The sequence below is a fragment of the Pelodiscus sinensis genome, chromosome 4 (genome assembly GCF_052426305.1).
Source record: "Pelodiscus sinensis isolate ZL-2025 chromosome 4, ASM5242630v1, whole genome shotgun sequence".
NCBI classification, from domain to species: Eukaryota; Metazoa; Chordata; order Testudines; family Trionychidae; genus Pelodiscus; species Pelodiscus sinensis.
Window position 1 is genome coordinate 136,103,306 of NC_143055.1, and position 23,131 is coordinate 136,126,436.

Below are 23,131 nucleotides of genomic sequence, written 5' to 3' on the forward strand. Positions count from 1 at the left end.
GCAAGACAGGTCTCTGCCTACACCAGGAAACAGAGCTCTCAGGGGAGGGAAAAGTTTTTTGGTAAACTATCCTAGCTTTTTAATTAACAATAACAAACCTGCATGCTAATGACTTTGCAGTGGTAGGGGATGATGTTGCATATACAGCAAGTTTAGCAATTTGCTCCTCTAAGGCTATGTCTAAACTACAAGCCTCTTTCGAAAGAGAGTCTAGGCTGCAACCACTTATTTCAAAAAAGCAAGCCGCTTTTTCGAAAGAGCACCCAGGCAGTCTGGAGGCTCTTTCGAAAAAGCCTTGTTTGCATTCAAGAACACCTTTTTTTTTCCCCAAAAGAACACTTTTGAAAAAAAGGTGTTTCTTGTAAAATGAGGTTTACCGCAGTCAAAAAAACCCACTATGTTCTTTCCATTTAATTTCGAAAGAACACAGTGATGGCAATCTAGACGCAAGGGAAGTTTTTTCAAAAAAGGCCACTTGTTTCAAAAAAACCCTGTAGTCTAGACACCGTAAGTGAAAAATTCTCACACCTAGGTAAGTTAGGGACATGGATAATGCAGCAAGGATATAACTTGCAAGATTCCCACATGCTAAGCTACCTCAACCCCTGCATGAAGTAATCATGCCATCTCAGACAAATTCTATATAGATACAATCAAATTTGATTCAGAAAGCTTCACTCATGTAGTATATCTTTCAAAGAAAAATAGTGAGAATATAAATGACTCATACAGGTACATTCATAAACAGCTACAATTTTAATAAAATAATGGCATTAGGTCTATTCAAAAGTGGTATAAGAACAAAATATGCATGTTTAAGATAAAACTACTTAGCAGGCAAATTTAAGACATTTCTCTTCAGATTGGCTTTCATCTGTTGCATATTCTTCAAAATTTAATACTACCAATTAGCAGTATCCCTTCCATCTAATTTTGACATCTCTACTATTTTCCCTGTAACAAAAACAAAAAATACCATTAGCAGGCAGAGCATAATGACATGGCACACAAAAAGCATATTTTTCACTATGGAATTGTATTCCTTTTCTTTTTTACATCTTGCAAGCAGAATCACATTCAGTGAGGTTTTTAGAAAATCTTACTGCAAAGCTACAATATAAAAAGTTTGTACATATACTTAAGTGACTAACTAGAGGAAGCCTTACCTTTTAATCTATTACCGACGCAAGCCTGATATTGGTTTAGAAACCTAAGAAGTGTTAATTTGTGATAAAGCTTAAATTGAATGCCAAAAATATCAGTTACCCAAGAATACTATTGCGTAGGACAGGTTCACGCTCCCTGCAAAGAGTTTATAAAATTAAAGCTCAGCCACAGCCAAATTAAAGATCATACAACTCTAGGGCGTAGCTGGGTTCTCATCTGAGCACCCATTTAAGAATAAACCAGCCCAAACAAAACCATCGACATGTTTTGTTAGTCTATAAGGCGCTACCAGACCATTTGTTGTTTTTTTCTGTGCAGACTAACTCTGTTACCCCCTGAAGCTCCAGCCCAAACCTGTTCAGCTTTTTTTAAGTCAAAAGCACAAGCCCAGATCTTATGGTTAAAAGAACACTGAAGCTTTGACTACACTTCTAAAATTATAGCACAGCCACGGTGCTTTACAGTGAAAGTGTGGCCACAGCAGGCGTGCTAGGACAGAACTAACCCAGAGCTCTGTGAAAGCCACCTCCACTAGGGGAGTAGCCCGGTTGTTTGCACTGGTGCTTTACAGTGCTGTAACTTGCTGTGCTCAGAAGGGCAATGCGGGGGGTTTCACACCCAACAGCCAGAAAGTTGCAGTACAGTAGACTGGCCATGTAGACTTAGCCTTAGTGTAACAAGTTCTGGGACACATCGCTGGCTCTACTACAAGCTTCTTGGGCTTGCTACACAATCTCTGTGCGTCAATTTCTCATTGTCTCAGGTGGGGACCTGGGTATTTGCAGTTTAAAAGAATTGTTTGCAAAGCTTTGGGAGATCTTCTGATAGACGTACAATAGGACTGCAAAGCAGCCATTCATTACAGTCCGAATACTTCTTTCAAACACTATCGCTAATTGCAGTCTTCTAACTCCCATCTCTTACTCAGGTATCTGCAAAGTCACTTAAAATATACCAGTCACTGTAAACTTCTTATAGACTATTGCTCAGTCACGACGCTAAAGTAAAGTTTAGGCAGATGACTGATGCAAGAGAAAACACAGTAAGACTAAAATACTTCAGATTGTTTCAGAGGTTAGCTATATAAGCTTTCTGTATGAAAGTAAAAGCTCTTCCCACTCTTCTTCTTTGAAAGCTTAGACCCTGCTCTCTTCTGAACTTGAGGGACTACTTATTGCATATATCCATAACTGTTTTCTCAAAGGTAAATTTAATTAAACAAGGGAGTATGAAATCCTTATTTGTCATTATGTTTATTCAGAGTAAAAAAATTTAAAAGTCTTTCAAATGATCAGCATACTACAAAACAGCCAAATAAGCAAACTTTAATGAATGTAATCAAACTTAAAAATCCACTTTCAAGCTGATACCCATGAATGTTCAGTCGAAGAGACATTGAGTGTTTCATAAGCCATCCAATGAGGATTTATGTACGATTTCATTTATATCAAGTGTCAATCCCATAATGCACAAAGCCATATAAAACGTCACGTGAGTGGTGTGTACGATTAGACAACATACCAAAAGCAAACAGGACTTTACAGAGATAGCCAATGAAAGTTTCTAAGCACTCTTACAAGATGAACAGCAGCCTATTTATGAATCTAAATTTATCTATTTAGCACTACATTGGAACTAAGGGGGAAACAGGAGTATCCTTGTTAAGTATGAATTTCATTTTCTAGGTTTTAAAGTGGTGGCAACATGCAGGCAATACAGAGGGGAAACCAATTCCCTTTAAGATATTCATGATATAAGCCTAGCACTGAGGCTAAGACTTGAGCAGACATCTCAGAGCTAGCTGTCATGTTGTTCACTCATGTTCCAGAGCAGTGCAGCTGTGTCAGATCTCCACGTGCAGGCCTATCCTGTGCTGGATACCCAGGGTTCCAGGTGGCCTTATGGCACAGGTGGGAGCCTTTTGGGTTGGGGCCACAGACCCACAGAAAAAACAGTCAAGGCCACACAAAAGAGAGAAGCCAACCCTCCCCCCCTCCCCGCCCTTGCTGACCTGGCCCCCAAGTGAAGAGAAAAAACCTCAGATGTGGCCCCCATACTGAGAAGCAGGGGGGAAGAATCCCCTCAACCTCCAGCCTCTTGGAGGGGGAAGGAGGATGGGCGGCTCAAGGCTTACCTCCAGGGCCAGATTAACTCCTCTCAGGGCTTGAGGCTGGTAGATTCCGTGGGGGCCTCCTAGGCTCTGGGGTGGAGCCAAAAATGAAGGGTTCAGTGTGTGGGAGGGGGCTGCCAGGGAGAAGGCTGGGCATAAGGATTCAGGGGGTCTGGGCAGGAGATGGAGTGCAGGGGCAGGCTGGGAGTGTGGGCATTAGGTCTTGGTGGGCGGGGGTGCAGCAGTAGAGTGGGAGGGGTGCAGGGTTTGGGCAGGAGGGGGAAGGGAGAAGGCACAGGATAGGGGCACCTACCTATCACAGCTTGTGGGGGGGGGGGCAGAGGTGTCTGCACAATTCTGCACTCTGCAAGGAAGCACTCCCTGCAGGTACCACCCCCCAGATTCTTGGCCAATGCGTGCAATGGGGAGTGATGCCTGCAGGGAGTGCTTCCTTCCCTGCATAAGAATGCATGCACGGTTTAAGTCTAGTGCCCAAGAAGGCTGGGAGGACTTCATGGTACTCCTTCTTGGGGGATACCGCTGGTGCTCTATCAGTCCCTGTTTGCGAGCTGGTACGGCATTGCATCTTAACAGCGTGCTACTTAAAATTCCCACAGCCACTAGTTTTGCGGGATACATAAGCAAGCAAACAGCATCTGTGGCTAATGGAATCCAAACGCTCTCTTTTGTGGGTGACACCATAAAATGTGCTATAGGTCACTCCTCCACACACAGATTACAAAGTGTAAGTGAGCGGAGATCAGTAACCTTGCTGGAAATGGAAAGAGCCACTACAAGTTGGTCATACCTCAGACACAAGATCGTATGGAAGAGAGTTACAAGATTACCTGTTGGAAAGGCAAAGCACACACTCATTGGGATATGTGCGCCCATCAGTTCCACAAACCGGGCTCAAGTTCCTTGGACAGCCAGGCAAACCATACCAGTAGCATTGTGGCTAGGGAGGAAACAAACTTATGAAACGCTCTAGGAGAAGCCATTCCAAACAGCATTTTGGAAACCTCCCTGATGAAGCAATCGAACAAGCGCTGCCATACTGCAATGACATGCTAATGTATTTCTATTAGAAATAAAAAGAATCACCATTTCATAACAATCTGTGGTGGAGTTGAGAGATGTTGCATCTCTTTCCTAGTTACATGAAAAGGCATCGCTTTGGGCTTCACATACTAACTACATGCTCCCATTACATAACTAAGTACTTAAATTGCTCACCAGTCAAGGGGGCTTGAGTCAGCATTGCTAAAAAGAGTGGTTTTTACCTTAGGATACCTAACACAGGAAGAAATACAGTGGAGACAAGGGGCTTTAGTTTTTCCACAAAGTAAATTCAGAGGTCAAGCCAAGCTGGGTGTATAAGGCCACAAATGTATCTCCTGATAATACTGAAATGCCTTGTCTCATGCACTTTAGTTAACCAGAGATTAAAAAAGCCTCCACAGCATTTTTAGCAGTGAAGACACAAGTCACTTATTAACAAATCAGCAACATAATGTAACATGGAGTTCATTCAAAATCACGACAGTGTAACATGTTAGAGCCAGAACAGGAGTTTTTCTACTGAGAATAGTTATCTGAAGCTAGCTCTCTTGGTAGAAAAGCCTACACCTAAATTATTAGTCAACATTTACAGTAACTAATCGAATTGTCGACAGGATTCCCATCAACTATTTGATTAGTCTATAAGGGCTCTTCTGCCTTTGAACTGTAGCAAGAGCCCTGCTGAGATTCTGGTTTTTTGAAATGTACAAGAGCCCCAGCAGGGCTCTTGTACATTTCAAAAGCAGAATCACAGCAAAAGCAGTGCAAGTGGAGACTGCTTCAGTCCCCACTCACACCGCCATTTCCCCTGTGCCTCTACCTCCCCTGCTCCCCACAGAGATGGTGCTGGGGAGAACTGGCTTTTAAGCCAGCCCTCCCCCCAGCACTGGCTCCTGCTCTCCTCTTTGCTGCCTCTCTCTCATAGAGGCAGAAGGGGGGGGGGGGCAACTAGTCACATCACTAGTCCACTATATGATATGTTGACTAATTGCTTACATCCCTAGTTGGTCAGAGGTGTGAGAACGCCACATGCTAAGCATCCTATGCTGATCTAACCTCTGGCATAGACACAGCCTGGTCAACAGAAAAATGTTTCCATCAACCTAGTTACCATTTCTCAGGGAGAAGGCAAAGAAGGAGTTCCTACACAGATGCAGAAACCTTGCATAGGTGTAGTTTGTGTCTACACTGGCATATCTATGACGCCATAGCAAATAAATAGAGTTACTCCCTAAGGCTGTGTCCAGACTCGAGGGCTTTTTCCAAAAAACGTCACCTGCGTCTAGACTACAGCCACGTTCTTTTGAAATTAAATCGAAAGAACGTGGCTTTTCTTTCGACAGCGGAAAACCTCATTTCACGAGGAAGAACGCCTTCTTTCAAAAGTGCTCTTTCAAAAAAAGGCGTTCTTGGATGCAAACAGGGCTTTTTCGAAAGAGCGTCCAGACTGCCTGGGTGCTCTCTTTGGAGCAAGCGGCTCCTTTTCGAAAGAGCGTCCAGACTGCCTGGGTGCTCTCTGGAGCGAGCGGCTCCTTTTCGAAAGAGCGTCCAGACTGCCGGGGTGCTCTCTGGAGCAAGCGGCTCCTTTTCGAAAGAGCGTCCAGACTGCCGGGGTGCTCTCTGGAGCGAGCGGCTCCTTTTCGAAAGAGCGTCCAGACTGCCGGGGTGCTCTCTGGAGCGAGCGGCTCCTTTTCGAAAGAGCGTCCAGACTGCCGGGGTGCTCTCTGGAGCGAGCGGCTCCTTTTCGAAAGAGCGTCCAGACTGCCGGGGTGCTCTCTGGAGCGAGCGGCTCCTTTTCGAAAGAGCGTCCAGACTGCCGGGGTGCTCTCTGGAGCGAGCGGCTCCTTTTCGAAAGAGCGTCCAGACTGCCTGGGTGCTCTCTGGAGCGAGCGGCTCCTTTTCGAAAGAGCGTCCAGACTGCCGGGGTGCTCTCTGGAGCGAGCGGCTCCTTTTCGAAAGAGCGTCCAGACTGCCGGGGTGCTCTCTGGAGCAAGCGGCTCCTTTTCGAAAGAGCGTCCAGACTGCCGGGGTGCTCTCTGGAGCGAGCGGCTCCTTTTCGAAAGAGCGTCCAGACTGCCGGGGTGCTCTCTGGAGCGAGCGGCTCCTTTTCGAAAGAGCGTCCAGACTGCCGGGGTGCTCTCTGGAGCAAGCGGCTCCTTTTCGAAAGAGCGTCCAGACTGCCGGGGTGCTCTCTGGAGCGAGCGGCTCCTTTTCGAAAGAGCGTCCAGACTGCCGGGGTGCTCTCTGGAGCGAGCGGCTCCTTTTCGAAAGAGCGTCCAGACTGCCGGGGTGCTCTCTGGAGCGAGCGGCTCCTTTTCGAAAGAGCGTCCAGACTGCCGGGGTGCTCTCTGGAGCAAGCGGCTCCTTTTCGAAAGAGCGTCCAGACTGCCGGGGTGCTCTCTGGAGCGAGCGGCTCCTTTTCGAAAGAGCGTCCAGACTGCCGGGGTGCTCTCTGGAGCGAGCGGCTCCTTTTCGAAAGAGCGTCCAGACTGCCGGGGTGCTCTCTGGAGCGAGCGGCTCCTTTTCGAAAGAGCGTCCAGACTGCCGGGGTGCTCTCTGGAGCGAGCGGCTCCTTTTCGAAAGAGCGTCCAGACTGCCGGGGTGCTCTCTGGAGCGAGCGGCTCCTTTTCGAAAGAGCGTCCAGACTGCCGGGGTGCTCTCTGGAGCGAGCGGCTCCTTTTCGAAAGAGCGTCCAGACTGCCGGGGTGCTCTCTGGAGCGAGCGGCTCCTTTTCGAAAGAGCGTCCAGACTGCCGGGGTGCTCTCTGGAGCGAGCGGCTCCTTTTCGAAAGAGCGTCCAGACTGCCGGGGTGCTCTCTGGAGCGAGCGGCTCCTTTTCGAAAGAGCGTCCAGACTGCCGGGGTGCTCTCTGGAGCGAGCGGCTCCTTTTCGAAAGAGCGTCCAGACTGCCGGGGTGCTCTCTGGAGCGAGCGGCTCCTTTTCGAAAGAGCGTCCAGACTGCCGGGGTGCTCTCTGGAGCGAGCGGCTCCTTTTCGAAAGAGCGTCCAGACTGCCGGGGTGCTCTCTGGAGCGAGCGGCTCCTTTTCGAAAGAGCGTCCAGACTGCCGGGGTGCTCTCTGGAGCGAGCGGCTCCTTTTCGAAAGAGCGTCCAGACTGCCGGGGTGCTCTCTGGAGCGAGTGGCTCCTTTTCGAAAGAGCGTCCAGACTGCCGGGGTGCTCTCTGGAGCGAGCGGCTCCTTTTCGAAAGAGCGTCCAGACTGCCGGGGTGCTCTCTGGAGCGAGCGGCTCCTTTTCGAAAGAGCGTCCAGACTGCCGGGGTGCTCTCTGGAGCAAGCGGCTCCTTTTCGAAAGAGCGTCCAGACTGCCGGGGTGCTCTCTGGAGCGAGCGGCTCCTTTTCGAAAGAGCGTCCAGACTGCCGGGGTGCTCTCTGGAGCGAGCGGCTCCTTTTCGAAAGAGCGTCCAGACTGCCGGGGTGCTCTCTGGAGCGAGCGGCTCCTTTTCGAAAGAGCGTCCAGACTGCCGGGGTGCTCTCTGGAGCGAGCGGCTCCTTTTCGAAAGAGCGTCCAGACTGCCGGGGTGCTCTCTGGAGCGAGCGGCTCCTTGTGGAACGTGCCGCTCTCTGGAAGGGGCGTGCGGTCTGGAGGGGCCAGTAGAGGAGCACATCCCTAGAGAAGGCGGCGCTGCAAGACCTGGGCTTGCTGGCGCCCCGGGTCAGCTCAGGGCAGGCAAGAGCCACAGCGGGGCAGAGCAAAGGCTCCAGCGCTGGGCCCCAGAGAGCCAGGCTGGCAGCGGCTGGGGCGCAGGGCCAGGGGGCGCTGCGGGGCACATGGAGCCGGGGAGGGGCGGGGGTCCCACTCACCGAGGCGGCGGCGCGCGCGGGCGGCAACAGGAGGGTGCCTGCGAGGAGAGAGAGGTACAGCGTTACCATGGCGACGAGCGCCGCGCCCCGCCCCGCCCCGCCCCGCCGGCCCCGGCCCCGGCCCCGCCCATACCTGCCAGCGCCGCGCACAGCAGCAGCGCGGTCGCGCGCCCGGCGCAGCCCAACGCCCCCATCCCCGCAGGCGGGTTCCGGCGCCGCGAGCAGCGCGCTTATAAGGCGGGGGGACCCCTGCGGCCCCGCCCACGCCCGCGCGTCACAGGCCGCCCCGCCCACCTGGCGGCCCTGACCACGCCCCCGCAGCCTCCCCCTCGCTCATAGGGGTGGGGCAATGGTTGCCATGGGAGCGGACACGGAGCACCTGGGGGGGGGGGGGGTCGGTGGTACCTGTGGGGCTGTTGGAGGGATGGTACAAGGGGAATGGGGGGTCAGTGGGGCTGGGGGGATGGTACAAGGGGAATGGGGGGTCAGTGGAGCTGGGGGGATGGTACAATGGGAATGGGGGGTCAGTGGGGCTGGGGGGATGGTACAATGGGAATGGGGGGGTCAGTGGGGCTGGGGGGATGGTACAAGGGGAATGGGGGGTCAGTGGGGCTGGGGGGATGGTACAAGGGGAATGGGGGGTCAGTGGGGCTGGGGGGATGGTACAAGGGGAATGGGGGGTCAGTGGGGCTGGGGGGATGGTACAAGGGGAATGGGGGGGTCAGTGGGGCTGGGGGGATGGTACAAGGGGAATGGGGGGTCAGTGGGGCTGGGGGGATGGTACAAGGGGAATGGGGGGTCAGTGGGGCTGGGGGGATGGTACAAGGGGAATGGGGGGTCAGTGGGGCTGGGGGGATGGTACAAGGGGAATGGGGGGTCAGTGGGGCTGGGGGGATGGTACAAGGGGAATGGGGGGTCAGTGGGGCTGGGGGGATGGTACAAGGGGAATGGGGGGTCAGTGGGGCTGGGGGGATGGTACAAGGGGAATGGGGGGTCAGTGGGGCTGGGGGGATGGTACAAGGGGAATGGGGGGTCAGTGGGGCTGGGGAGATGGTACAAGGGGAATGGGGGGTCAGTGGGGCTGGGGGGATGGTACAATGGGAATGGGGGGGTCAGTGGGGCTGGGGGGATGGTACAATGGGAATGGGGGGTCAGTGGGGCTGGGGGGATGGTACAAGGGGAATGGGGGGGTCAGTGGGGCTGGGGGGATGGTACAAGGGGAATGGGGGGGTCAGTGGGGCTGGGGGGATGGTACAAGGGGAATGGGGGGTCAGTGGGGCTGGGGGGATGGTACAAGGGGAATGGGGGGGTCAGTGGGGCTGGGGGGATGGTACAAGGGGAATGGGGGGTCAGTGGGGCTGGGGGGATGGTACAAGGGGAATGGGGGGTCAGTGGGGCTGGGGAGATGGTACAATGGGAATGGGGGGGTCAGTGGGGCTGGGGAGATGGTACAATGGGAATGGGGGGTCAGTGGGGCTGGGGGGATGGTACAAGGGGAATGGGGGGTCAGTGGGGCTGGGGGGATGGTACAAGGGGAAGGGGGGGTCAGTGGGGCTGGGGGGATGGTACAAGGGGAAGGGGGGGTCAGTGGGGCTGGGGGGATGGTACAAGGGGAATGGGGGGTCAGTGGGGCTGGGGGGATGGTACAAGGGGAATGGGGGGGTCAGTGGGGCTGGGGGGATGGTACAAGGGGAATGGGGGGTCAGTGGGGCTGGGAGGATGGTACAAGGGGAATGGGGGGTCAGTGGGGCTGGGGAGATGGTACAAGGGGAATGGGGGGGTCAGTGGGGCTGGGGGGATGGTACAATGGGAATGGGGGGTCAGTGGGGCTGGGGGGATGGTACAAGGGGAATGGGGGGTCAGTGGGGCTGGGGGGATGGTACAATGGGAATGGGGGGTCAGTGGGGCTGGGGGGATGGTACAAGGGGAATGGGGGGTCAGTGGGGCTGGGGAGATGGTACAATGGGAATGGGGGGGTCAGTGGGGCTGGGGGGATGGTACAAGGGGAATGGGGGGGTCAGTGGGGCTGGGGAGATGGTACAAGGGGAATGGGGGGTCAGTGGGGCTGGGAAGATGGTACAAGGGGAATGGGGGGTCAGTGGGGCTGGGGAGATGGTACAAGGGGAATGGGGGGTCAGTGGGGCTGGGGAGATGGTACAAGGGGAATGGGGGGTCAGTGGGGCTGGGGGAATGGTACAAGGGGAACGGGGGGGTCAGTGGGGCTGGGGGGATGGTACAAGGGGAACGGGGTCGGTGGTACCTGTGACGCTGTTGGAGGGATGGTACAATGGGAATGGGGGGTCAGTGGGGCTGGGGGGATGGTACAATGGGAAGGGGGGGTCAGTGGGGCTGGGGGGATGGTACAAGGGGAATGGGGGGTCAGTGGGGCTGGGGAGATGGTACAAGGGGAATGGGGGGTCAGTGGGGCTGGGGGGATGGTACAATGGGAATGGGGGGTCAGTGGGGCTGGGGGGATGGTACAAGGGGAATGGGGGGTCAGTGGGGCTGGGGGGATGGTACAATGGGAATGGGGGGTCAGTGGGGCTGGGGGGATGGTACAAGGGGAATGGGGGGTCAGTGGGGCTGGGGAGATGGTACAATGGGAATGGGGGGGTCAGTGGGGCTGGGGGGATGGTACAAGGGGAATGGGGGGGTCAGTGGGGCTGGGGAGATGGTACAAGGGGAATGGGGGGTCAGTGGGGCTGGGAAGATGGTACAAGGGGAATGGGGGGTCAGTGGGGCTGGGGAGATGGTACAAGGGGAATGGGGGGTCAGTGGGGCTGGGGAGATGGTACAAGGGGAATGGGGGGTCAGTGGGGCTGGGGGAATGGTACAAGGGGAACGGGGGGGTCAGTGGGGCTGGGGGGATGGTACAAGGGGAACGGGGTCGGTGGTACCTGTGACGCTGTTGGAGGGATGGTACAATGGGAATGGGGGGTCAGTGGGGCTGGGGGGATGGTACAATGGGAAGGGGGGGTCAGTGGGGCTGGGGGGATGGTACAAGGGGAATGGGGGGTCAGTGGGGCTGGGGAGATGGTACAAGGGGAATGGGGGAGTCAGTGGGGCTGGGGGGATGGTACAAGGGGAATGGGGGGGTCAGTGGGGCTGGGGGGATGGTACAAGGAGAATGGGGGGTCAGTGGGGCTGGGGAGATGGTACAATGGGAATGGGGGGTCAGTGGGGCTGGGGGGATGGTACAATGGGAATGGGGGGTCAGTGGGGCTGGGGAGATGGTACAAGGGGAAGGGGGGGGTCAGTGGGGCTGGGGGGATGGTACAAGGGGAATGGGGGGTCAGTGGGGCTGGGGGGATGGTACAAGGGGAAGGGGGGGTCAGTGGGGCTGGGGGGATGGTACAAGGGGAATGGGGGGTCAGTGGGGCTGGGGAGATGGTACAATGGGAATGGGGGGTCAGTGGGGCTGGGGAGATGGTACAATGGGAATGGGGGGTCAGTGGGGCTGGGGGGATGGTACAAGGGGAATGGGGGGTCAGTGGGGCTGGGGAGATGGTACAATGGGAATGGGGGGTCAGTGGGGCTGGGGGGATGGTACAAGGGGAATGGGGGGTCAGTGGGGCTGGGGGGATGGTACAAGGGGAATGGGGGGTCAGTGGGGCTGGGGAGATGGTACAATGGGAATGGGGGGTCAGTGGGGCTGGGGGGATGGTACAAGGGGAATGGGGGGTCAGTGGGGCTGGGGGGATGGTACAATGGGAATGGGGGGTCAGTGGGGCTGGGGGGATGGTACAAGGGGAATGGGGGGTCAGTGGGGCTGGGGGGATGGTACAAGGGGAATGGGGGGTCAGTGGGGCTGGGGAGATGGTACAAGGGGAATGGGGGGTCAGTGGGGCTGGGGAGATGGTACAATGGGAATGGGGGGTCAGTGGGGCTGGGGGGATGGTACAAGGGGAATGGGGGGTCAGTGGGGCTGGGGGGATGGTACAATGGGAATGGGGGGTCAGTGGGGCTGGGGGGATGGTACAAGGGGAATGGGGGGTCAGTGGGGCTGGGGAGATGGTACAATGGGAATGGGGGGGTCAGTGGGGCTGGGGGGATGGTACAATGGGAATGGGGGGGTCAGTGGGGCTGGGGAGATGGTACAAGGGGAATGGGGGGGTCAGTGGGGCTGGGAAGATGGTACAAGGGGAATGGGGGGTCAGTGGGGCTGGGGAGATGGTACAAGGGGAATGGGGGGTCAGTGGGGCTGGGGAGATGGTACAAGGGGAATGGGGGGTCAGTGGGGCTGGGGGGATGGTACAAGGGGAATGGGGGGTCAGTGGGGCTGGGGGGATGGTACAAGGGGAACGGGGTCGGTGGTACCTGTGACGCTGTTGGAGGGATGGTACAATGGGAATGGGGGGTCAGTGGGGCTGGGGGGATGGTACAATGGGAATGGGGGGTCAGTGGGGCTGGGGGGATGGTACAATGGGAATGGGGGGGTCAGTGGGGCTGGGGGGATGGTACAAGGGGAATGGGGGGTCAGTGGGGCTGGGGAGATGGTACAAGGGGAATGGGGGGTCAGTGGGGCTGGGGGGATGGTACAAGGGGAACGGGGGGGTCAGTGGGGCTGGGGGGATGGTACAAGGGGAACGGGGTCGGTGGTACCTGTGACGCTGTTGGAGGGATGGTACAATGGGAATGGGGGGTCAGTGGGGCTGGGGGGATGGTACAAGGGGAACGGGGTCGGTGGTACCTGTGACGCTGTTGGAGGGATGGTACAATGGGAATGGGGGGGTCAGTGGGGCTGGGGGGATGGTACAATGGGAATGGGGGGGTCAGTGGGGCTGGGGCTGGGGAGATGGTACAATGGGAATGGGGGGGTCAGTGGGGCTGGGGAGATGGTACAAGGGGAATGGGGGGTCAGTGGGGCTGGGGAGATGGTACAAGGGGAATGGGGGGTCAGTGGGGCTGGGGGGATGGTACAAGGGGAATGGGGGGTCAGTGGGGCTGGGGGGATGGTACAAGGGGAATGGGGGGTCAGTGGGGCTGGGGGGATGGTACAAGGGGAACGGGGTCGGTGGTACCTGTGGCGCTGTTGGAGGGATGGTACAATGGGAATGGGGGGTCAGTGGGGCTGGGGGGATGGTACAAGGGGAACGGGGTCGGTGGTACCTGTGACGCTGTTGGAGGGATGGTACAATGGGAATGGGGGGGTCAGTGGGGCTGGGGGGATGGTACAAGGGGAACGGGGTCGGTGGTACCTGTGACGCTGTTGGAGGGATGGTACAATGGGAATGGGGGGGTCAGTAGGGCTGGGGAGATGGTACAAGGGGAACGGGGTCGGTGGTATCTGTGACACTGTTGGAGGGATGGTACAATGGGAATGGGGGGGTCAGTGGGGCTGGGGGGATGGTACAAGGGGAACGGGGTCGGTGGTACCTGTGACGCTGTTGGAGGGATGGTACAATGGGAATGGGGGGGTCAGTGGGGCTGGGGGGATGGTACAAGGGGAACGGGGTCGGTGGTACCTGTGACGCTGTTGGAGGGATGGTACAATGGGAATGGGGGGGTCAGTGGGGCTGGGGGGATGGTACAAGGGGAACAGGGTCGGTGGTACCTGTGACGCTGTTGGAGGGATGGTACAATGGGAATGGGGGGGGGGGTCAGTGGGGTTGGGGGGATGGTACAAGGGGAACAGGGTCTGTGGTACCTGTGGCGCTGTTGGAAGGGATGGTACAATGGGAATGGGGGGGTCAGTGGGGTTGGGGGGATGGTACAAGGGGAACAGGGTCGGTGGTACCTGTGGCGCTGTTGGAAGGGATGGTACAATGGGAATGGGGGGTCAGTGGGGTGGGGGGATGGTACAAGGGGAACAGGGTCGGTGGTACCTGTGGCGCTGTTGGAAGGGATGGTACAATGGGAATGGGGGGGTCAGTGGGGTGGGGGGATGGTACAAGGGGAACAGGGTCGGTGGTACCTGTGGCGCTGTTGGAGGGATCGTACAATGGGAATGGGGGGTCAGTGGGACTGTGGGGGAGATGATACAATGGAAGTGAGAGTTGGTAGCACCTGTGGCATATATCACATTAGAGGATGTGCAACTGTAAGAGCACCTGATGCTGTGGCTAATGTGGTTGTGTCCTGTGATTGTGTCACTTGTAAAGATGTGTGGACAGTTGGCAACAGGGTACAAGCCACGCCTCGCCTAGAGACAAACCCCCTCTCCCCACCAAAAGCAAATTATTTCCAGCAGCCACACATCACACTTCAGACACACTCACCCAGGAATCTACCCCTGAGATGAAGCGACCACATGTGTGTGCAGCATTCAGGATGTGGGCATCCCATGGATTTCTGTAGAGGCAATAAGATGTTCTCTGTCTTAATCTCTATCCCCTTTTTAATGATTCCTAACATTTGTTCGCTTTTTTGACTGCTTCTGCATATTGAGTGGATGTTTACAGAGAACTGTCCACAATAACTCCAAGATCTCTCTCTTGAGTAGTTGTAGATAAATTAGTCCCCATCGTTTTGTATGTATCACTGGGATTATTTTTTCCAATGTGCATTACTTTGCATTCATTAACATTAAAATTCATTTGCTATTTTGCTGCAGAATCACTAGTATTGTGAGATCCTTTTGAAACTCTTCCCAGTTTGCTTTGGCCTTAACTATCTTGAGCAGTTTGTTATCCTTTGCAAATTTTGCCACCTCACTGTTTACTCTTTTCTCCAGATCATTTACGAATGTATGGATTCGTATGGAATGTATGGATTGGTCCCAGTACGGACATCTGGGGGACACCACTAATTACCTCTCCATTGTGAGAGCTTACCATTTATTCCTACCATTTAGTCACAGGTCTAGGAAAATGCCCCAGGCCACGGGGTATTCTGGAGTGCACCATGGCTTACCCCCACTTGCTTGTGGGAGACATTCCAGCATGGCCAATTACCTTCGCATTGGCCAGAGTATGAGGGGCCTGTTCCAGTTGCGGGTTGATTATGTATGCAAATTGGGATGGCTTCAACAGGCGAGACTGAGAATACACCTGCACCAGAATACCCTGTAGCCCAGTGGTTAGAGTTGTACGTGGGTGACCTGCGCTCTGATCCTTGTTCCAAAGGTAGGGGTGGTTATGGGTGTGTGTGTGGGGGGGGGGGGAGGATAAAACCTGGGTTTACCACCCCCTGAGTGGTGAATGCTTTAACAGCTAGCTATAATGGAGCTAGCACCTCACCACCATTTATCAGGACCTGATCCAGCAGTTGTGCTCTTAGGCAGCCTCTGAGAACACCCCCACTTCAGGCCCAGCGGGGGAAGACTAGGTGAAGGAATGTCTTGTCTGAGGGTCATACAGCAGCTCTATGCCAATGGCAGATTTTTAGGCCTCTAGGGGAGAGGAGATGTTGGCTGACACGTAGGCACCTAGGGACTCTAGGACTTCAGGCACTACAGGGTTACACAGCAGCTGACTGGGGGGTTAAGGCTCTCTGTTTTGAATTTAGCTGCCTAAAGTGGAAGCTAGACACTTAAATCCTTGTGTGGATCTAGCCCAAAGTGTTTATAAAGGGCTTTGGGAATGACGAAAGACACTATCTCAGCGCACATTACTACTATAAAACACAAGAAGTGGGTGGCTTTCGCCATGCCATTTCATACCCTTTTGTCGCACAGAGTTACATTCACACAGTTATTTTTCATTTAGAATGAAACCATGCCAAGTTTCAGGAGAGCTAAAAAGCCTCATTGACACATCAAAGTCCATGTGAGCAGTGTTTCTTATTTAAACAAGCCCTCTGTGCAGAAAAGGTTGAAATACCTTTCGCAATAGCCTGATACACAGTTGTTTCCCAAAGACTGGCATGAAGAGCAGTCAGTATTAAGTTGCTCCACTTATCTATGTGCTCTCAAGAACGTTAATTGGCTATCTCCCAGTAAACCATTTATTTCAGCATTCAACAGAGTCTCTTTGTGTACAAACCATCTGCGACTGTCTGTCGCTAGTTCCGCAGACCTTTCCCTAGTGCTGGCCTTATCCTTTCATCCCTGGAGTCAGAATTTCCAGTACTACATATTGACAGTCTTATGTGTGGTTAAATGTTAAGTTCAGTAAACAAAAACAAGAGCCACATAGTCTATTAACTTCTTTTCAGTCCACTTAAAGATGCACTTTTCTGAGTGGCTTTGTGGACGTATTTACTAGAGATGCACATGGATGTGTGTGTCAAATGAGCTGAGGAATGTCTACTTGCTGGTTGATGTGGGATGTGGACGTACGTACCATGCTTTTACATAGAGGCAAGAAGATATTTTCTGTCTTATTCTCTATCCCTTTTTTAATGACTCCTAACATTCTATTTGCTTTTTTGACTGCTGCTGCACACTGAGTGGATCTTTTCAGAGAACTCTCCACAGTGGGTCCTGCCATGAAGGCAGGGGACTGGACTAAATGACGTCCTATGGTCCCTTCCAGGCCTAGTATTCTATGATTCTATGACTCCAAGATCTCTCTCTCAAGTAGTTGTAGCCAAATTTGTCTCCATCATATTGTACATATAGTTGGGATTATTTTTTCCAATGTGCATTATTTTACATTTATTAACATTAAATTTCATTTGCCATTTTGTTGCCCAAACACTTAGTTTGGTGAGATCATTTTGAAGCTCTTCACAGTCTGCTTTGGTCTTAACTATCTTGACTATCATCTGCAAATGTTGCCACCTCATAGTTTACCTCCTTCTCTAGATCATTGATAAATAAGTTGAATAGGATGGGTCCCAGGACAGACCCTTGGGGGACCCCACTCGTTAAAGATTGCCCAGTACAGTTAGATTGTCTTCATTCAGATTATTGAAATACATGTATAAGCCTACATTTCTCTGGAGACCAGTGCTGTGATGGCTTCATCTTTTACGGTAACACAAAATAGCTCCCCCTCCACTGTAATGTAAGGTTCGAGTTGTGACAGTTCTCTGACTCCGATCCCAGGGTCGGCTCGTCAATGACATATCCATTTTTTTCAGGGTCTTTAAAGTTTTTAAAAGAAAACATTTTTTTCTTATGCACACCAGGATTATGAGGTTAGTCTTAATTCTAATCCAAACACTGTTTTAAAAAAAAGGTATTTGTTATCTTAATTCAGAATTTAATGAAATATTTTCCTTTAAGATAAAGTTTCCCACATAGCAATCAGTTAATATAAATAATATTTAAAAGTTGTTAGCAAAGTATTTACATTTATAAAGTACTTTAATTTCTTAAGAAAATGTTATATGTAATTTAATCAGAAAGTGGATGGCACTCCTGTTCATCACACTATTTAGGAAGGAACTGTAGATGCTGTATTCAGAACAGCAGGTATTTCTGTGTGTGCAGTTAGCAGAAAATATCGGAATTAGGAAGGATAATTAAGACCACATGCTACTTAAAATGCACCTACACAGGTATTGATCTTTGGCTTCAGTGGTACTAAATGCAGGTATATAGCTAAACTTATGTGTCACTGTTTGCAGGACTGGGATGTAAGAATGGTTCATAATCTGGAAACAAATCATTTTAGGCTTCTGCCTTTCCCCTCAGGTAACCTACATACATAAGAAAACAATACCATATATATTGTATTAGCAATACATTTGGAATAAGAAAGCAAATATACATCTATTGATTTCAGCTATTCAGTAACAGATCAGATGTTCATTAAGCAAGATATCCCATTTCCAGCAAAAATAGGCAAAAAGTGGCATACATTAAATAAATCTCAGTGTCAAAATTGCTTGAAATAGATCATTCACAGTCAACTATTCAGTGGGAATTCTTTACCAGTAGGTGTCTCCCTAGACAGCATAATGGGTGTGTTCACATGTGATGAGTTAGGGATGGAGGGAAGGTTTCAGGACAAGATTGTATTTTCGTATTTACATGAATTCACCTACCCTCTCTCTAGGTACCCAGCAGCTTCAGAGGGGTAGCCCAGTTAGTCTGTACGGGTACTCCCCAGGAGGCATAAAGATCTTGCGCAAAAAGGAAACATCCACACTGCTTGTGTTTGCGTAAAAACCTCTTGAGCAAAAATGGATCAGAAGAGAATATGAAAATGAAGCATGAGAAAATGCTAATCTGCTCTTCATTTGCATTGCCTCTTCCAGCAAAGCTTGTAGTGTAGACAAAGTAACTGGAAAAACTTAAAAAAAACAACAGAGTCTAGCAGCACCTCAGAGACTAACAAAACATGTAGATGGGATCATGAGCTTTCATGGGTACAGCCCACTTCTTCTGATGAATGGAGTTTAAGGGGTCAGACCAGTTTTCAAATAAATAGCACAGACAGGGGATTGGGGAGAGAGGAGGAAAAAGAAGAAAACAAGGGGAAAAGAAATTGTCAATGAGAGTGTCCATGCTAAATGAAGCTGATGAAAATACTTAGTACCCACCTTAAGTACTCTTTGTTTTGTTTTTTTATGTCACTAGGATGTGGAATGTAGCGGGCCATCCAGCCAATGTCTTTGTTTAGACTTGTGTTGTAGGAATCAAACTTGTAAATGAAATCAAGTTACATAAGAACATAAGTTCTGTAGCTTCCCTGTCACGCTGGCTTTTGAAATTGGCTGGGGTCTCCAAGGATCACCAGGTATTTCAGACACCAGACCTGAAACTGAACTACCTTCCTCCCATACTGACAGGGGCTTCCTGGTTAGGCAACAGGCACTTTGGCCGGAGAGCAGGAAGGAGCTCACACAGCTGTTGTATGAGGTGGATTAAGCAGCTGCCGGTCTCCAGCTCCATCAATGTGGGACTATTCATTAAGGGTTGAGGCTGCCAATGCCCACCAAATAGGGCATGAAACTGGGTGAGGCTGACGAACATTCTTACCTTTAAGAAAGAATGGAACTGAAGCATCATCAGAGCAGGCTCTCCATGCTGCCAGAGGGCCAACGATGTTCAGTGGTCTCAATAGTGCCTGCACAATTTTTCCCTCCTCCATCTCAGAGCTTTCACCAAATTGGGGGAAATGGGGAAGTTAGTCTCTTTTGGACAGGAAGTTGTTGGCTCAATGCAGACGGGTGGTAGGATGAAAAAAGGCCGAACGGTGCTAGGATGCACACAGAATGGAACATAAGAACATAAGAACGGCCGTACTGGGTCAGACCAAAGGTCCATCTAGCCCAGTATCCTGTCTGACGACAGTGGCCAGCACCAGGTGCCCCAGAGAGGGTGGACCGAAGACAATGATCAAGTGATTTGTCTCCTGCCATCCCTCTCCAGCCTCTGAAACAGAGGCCAAGGACACCATTTTATCCCCTGGCTAATAGCCTTTTATGGACCTAACCTCCATGAATTTATCCAGCTTCTCTTTAAACTCTATTATAGTCCTAGCCTTCACAGCCTCCTCTGGCAAGGAGTTCCACAGGTTGACAACACGCTGTGTGAAGAAGAACTTCCTTTTATTAGTTTTAAACCTGCTACCCATTAATTTCATTTGGTGAACAGAAGTGTTTTAATGGTATGCCCAGGCCTCTCACACGGAGATCATTTTTGGTTGTCTCCTGAAAATAAGGTCCAAGAGACAGACAATAAAAATTAGATATGCCCAGAAAGACTACGTGATGGGGAGGGGAAAAGAGGCGGACTTGGAAGAAGCTACAGGTTGACAAAATGAGCTGTAGAGAGAAGGTAAATCTGGTGTTGCTATTCACTGTGTTAAGATGACCAAGGGGTCATTCGATGCTTCAGCACTTGGAACTTCTCTCTACATTTTAGTCATTGGCAAGACTGAAAAAGAGAATGTCCACAGTTACATTATTAGACCAAACGTGCTATCTGCATCATCCTTCTTACATGCTTAAATCTAACAATTGGGAGTGGGTCCGGAAGACATTTCCATCACGCCAGGTCATTAAGTAGCTGGGCATTATGGAAATTCCAGCATCTCCTCTTACGCATTTGGCTTTGGCTTCTTTCTAGGCAGGAGAGCTGACCAGATGGCTGTTGTTCTAAGCAGTGTGCCAACTTCTCTAATGCAGAGGTCACACCCTCAGCTGCTGCTTCATTTAATTGATGTTTCTTACATATCTGCTTATGCCATTTTAGAGAGACTACATCCTACGATTAAGTGAACGGATGCCTAGAAATCCCGCCGCCACACTGCCCAGCTGCAAGATTTCCCCCCTGGCTATTTAGATTTGATATTTTCTTTTGCTTCCAATTGTACCAACCTCTCCTGCCTGTGAGCAACTGTAGCTACAAATAGAGCAGGTTGGCCACAGGTCCTGCCCGACCTCCGTCTCCTGTCTGCAACACTCAGACACATACCTTAACATTGGTAGACTTCTGCTCAGCAGGCCTATAAGTATCAAGGGTTCAAGATTCCTTTGTATTGGGCAGAGAGGAATGGGAAGGACAGACCAGGTCATGCCGGTGGGGGAGTGGCACTAGATGAGAAAGAAAGCGTAGAATCAAATGATGTAAAACTCTGAGGGTATGTCTACACTAGCCCCCTAGTTCCATCTAGGGACCGAAATTGCAAATGAAGCGCGGGATTTAAATATCCCGTGCTTCATTAGCATGTTCCCGGCCGGTCGCCATTTTAGAAATTGACAAGCCCGAAGTAACTGCCCACGTCTGCACGCGGCAGTGAAACAGGATTCCGAATTAAAGCCCTAAATCGAATTAGCTGGTAAACCTCATTCCAAGAGGATGACTGTAGCTAGACCTCCTGACTATAATATAACTAAATTTAGAAATATGCTGGTATACATCATTCCTCACTGTTAATACATGGCACAAAGATAAGGATGATCAGTGTGTCACCATTTTTGTACCGATACCTCCCGACACATAACTCGGACAGACATGTGCTGGGTGGAGTGAGTCTGGCGGAGCTCACAGAAGAAGGATGCGTAGGGTCATGCCAACGCCTCCCAGGACTCCCCTGGCAAAGCTGCTAGTGTTGCAGTTCCACTAGCCCTGCCTTTGCAAGTTCTAGCCAAGAGAGAACTCCAAGTGCTCCCCAGCCACCTGCTAAACACTGGTGTAAAGCCCTGGGGTGCCTCACGGACGAGACAGTGTTGACACCAACTCTGATGCTGGCTTGTTTCAGGGGCTGGGCTCGAGGAAGATGGGGGGTGCACCGGATTGCAGGGTGAGCAACCAAGAAGGAAAAGGAGGAGATGAGAGGGACTGCAGGGGACTTAGTCGGGAGCTGCTACTGGTGTGGCCATGCAGGGCACACACACACACTGCCTTGTGATGGGCTTGCAAACTGTGGGTAAATGACAACTAAGGGGGATGGGCAGAAGAAGAAAATGCCCGCCCTGTCTGTGAAAGTGGGGCAGGGGCCCCAGAGGGGACGGGCTCCCTGATCCAGAAGGGTTTGGTGAACCCCACGGGATGCGGCCAGGCGAGAGGTTCGCATTAGAATGCCTCCGCAGAGGCATCTGCCCAAGTGGGTCTTTGCCCACGACCGCTTATGCTCCTACACTTTGGTTAGTCTACAAGGTGCCACAGGACTCCTCGTCGCTTTCTTAGGAAAAGAGTGACACTAGCTTGTTGTCAGGAGTCAGTCTCAGGGTCCCTGGCCACCAGAGCAGCAGGCGAAGGAGCCCTGGGGCCAGTCTGTGGGGCAGGAGAATCAGGGTCCCTACTTATGGAGAACGAGACAGCGCCTGGCCCGAGGCCAAGCCCAGGAGGAGGGGCAATGAGAGCGTGCGAGTGGCCACCGAATGCTCCTGTGGCAGGTGGCAGATGAATAACCACCGGCATGAGCACGAGGCCTCAGTGCTGCCGCTGGAGAAGGGAGAAGGAGGGTGCCTGGAAAGAGAGGCCAGGGAGGCCAGGGGGTAAGAGGTGAGCCTGCCCTCCCATGACTCTGGCACTAAGTGGCTCCTTCGGGGCGGCCTGGTGGGGATATGAAATGTAATTAGCTCATCAGCGAGCGGGCAGGCGAGTGTAGCCATGAATGGCCCACGAGCCGAGGAGAGCTGGAACAGGCAGAGGGAGCGGGGCAGGGCGCGCTGGGCCCACCGAGCCATGCCAAGTGGGTGCCGTGGATCGTGTTGCTGCACAAACCCATAAAGCTGCTGGCCGAGGGAAGTGGGCCCGTGATGTCTGAGCCCACTGGGGTGCCGGGGAACAGGAGTGGCCTGTCCCAGAGCCTGGGCCCTTCTTCAGCTCAGCTCAGCTCAGAGCCTGTGGGCAGAAGGGGGGTCTCAGGAGAGACCGGTAACAATGGCTCCGGGAAGGTCGATATTTCTTTCCGAGCAGGCTTGCCTGGCCTGTCCAGGGTGCTGAGTGGCCTCGGGACACTCTAGGCTGGAAGTCTCCTGCCCTGGAGAGCAATTGTCCATGGAAGGGTACAAAGATTATTCCTTTCGTCTCCTTCTCGGGACTCGCCCCGGGCTATTGTGCAGTGGAAACACAGCCCTGCAGGCCGCAGGAGGCCAGAGAATGCCCTGGGGGAAACAGAGCAGGAGGACAGGCAGCAAGCCCTTCGCCCCCCAGACCGGATGCCGAGTCAGGGGCCCCTGCTCATCATGTGGCTCTCCAGCCCGGACGGCAGCGCCACGCATGAGTTTCCCTCACCCGCACGTTGCCACATGCCAGCCCCTCCTGGCAGTCGCTCGGGGCCTCCGAGAAGCGCGTGCCACTTGCAGCTCATGTGGAGTCAGTGGAGAAGCCGGAGCAGCCACGCCAAACCGGCCTGTAGCAGGCCCCACTGCAGAGGAGAAATGCGTCCTGGCAGGTAGCAGGGGGTGGATCGACGGGGCCTTTAGCTAGTCCCCAAAGCAAGGCCTGGCTTCAGGGGCACTATGGTGCCCTCAGGGGAAGGGCTTGAGAGAGAAACTTGCGCCCAGATACCCATTGCCAGGGCAGGTGGGCCACAGGGCTGGCTAACAGCACACACACAACATGAGAGGGCAGGTAGGGCCGGGCCTGCCCAGCCCCACAGCACTGCCTGAAATTCTTGTCCCCCCGCATTGCCGGTTCCCGTTCGGATGCTAAGGAGCCGTCTCCCCAGCACGTGCGCAGGGACAGC

At 52.7% G+C, this 23,131-nt stretch overlaps 1 protein-coding gene across 1 annotated transcript; it reads right to left on the reverse strand.

The window, feature by feature from the left end:
• Positions 1 to 733: 733 nt before the first annotated feature.
• SPINK2 (serine peptidase inhibitor Kazal type 2) lies at positions 734 to 8,413 on the reverse strand. The gene is made up of 4 exons (XM_075929207.2): positions 8,293 to 8,413; positions 8,160 to 8,197; positions 4,126 to 4,235; positions 734 to 954 (listed from the first exon to the last, which is right to left on the reverse strand). The coding sequence occupies exons 1-4, from the start codon at positions 8,351 to 8,353 to the stop codon at positions 909 to 911; spliced, it is 255 nt and encodes an 84-aa protein (XP_075785322.2). The 5' UTR covers positions 8,354 to 8,413; the 3' UTR covers positions 734 to 908.
• Between the last annotated feature and the right edge of the window lie 14,718 nt (positions 8,414 to 23,131).

What these genes read in the sequence shown, in the direction of transcription:
- SPINK2 (XM_075929207.2), bottom strand. Translation starts at nt 8,353, where the DNA reads ATGGGGGCGTTGGGCTGCGCCGGGCGCGCGACCGCGCTGCTGCTGTGC. An exon ending in GCTGTGCGCGGCGCTGGCAG is followed by an intron (nt 8,198 to 8,292) that starts GTATGGGCGGGG and finishes CTCTCCTCGCAG; the next exon opens with GCACCCTCCTGTTGCCGCCC. An exon ending in GTGCTTTGCCTTTCCAACAG is followed by an intron (nt 955 to 4,125) that starts GTAATCTTGTAA and finishes TTTTTGTTACAG; the next exon opens with GGAAAATAGTAGAGATGTCA.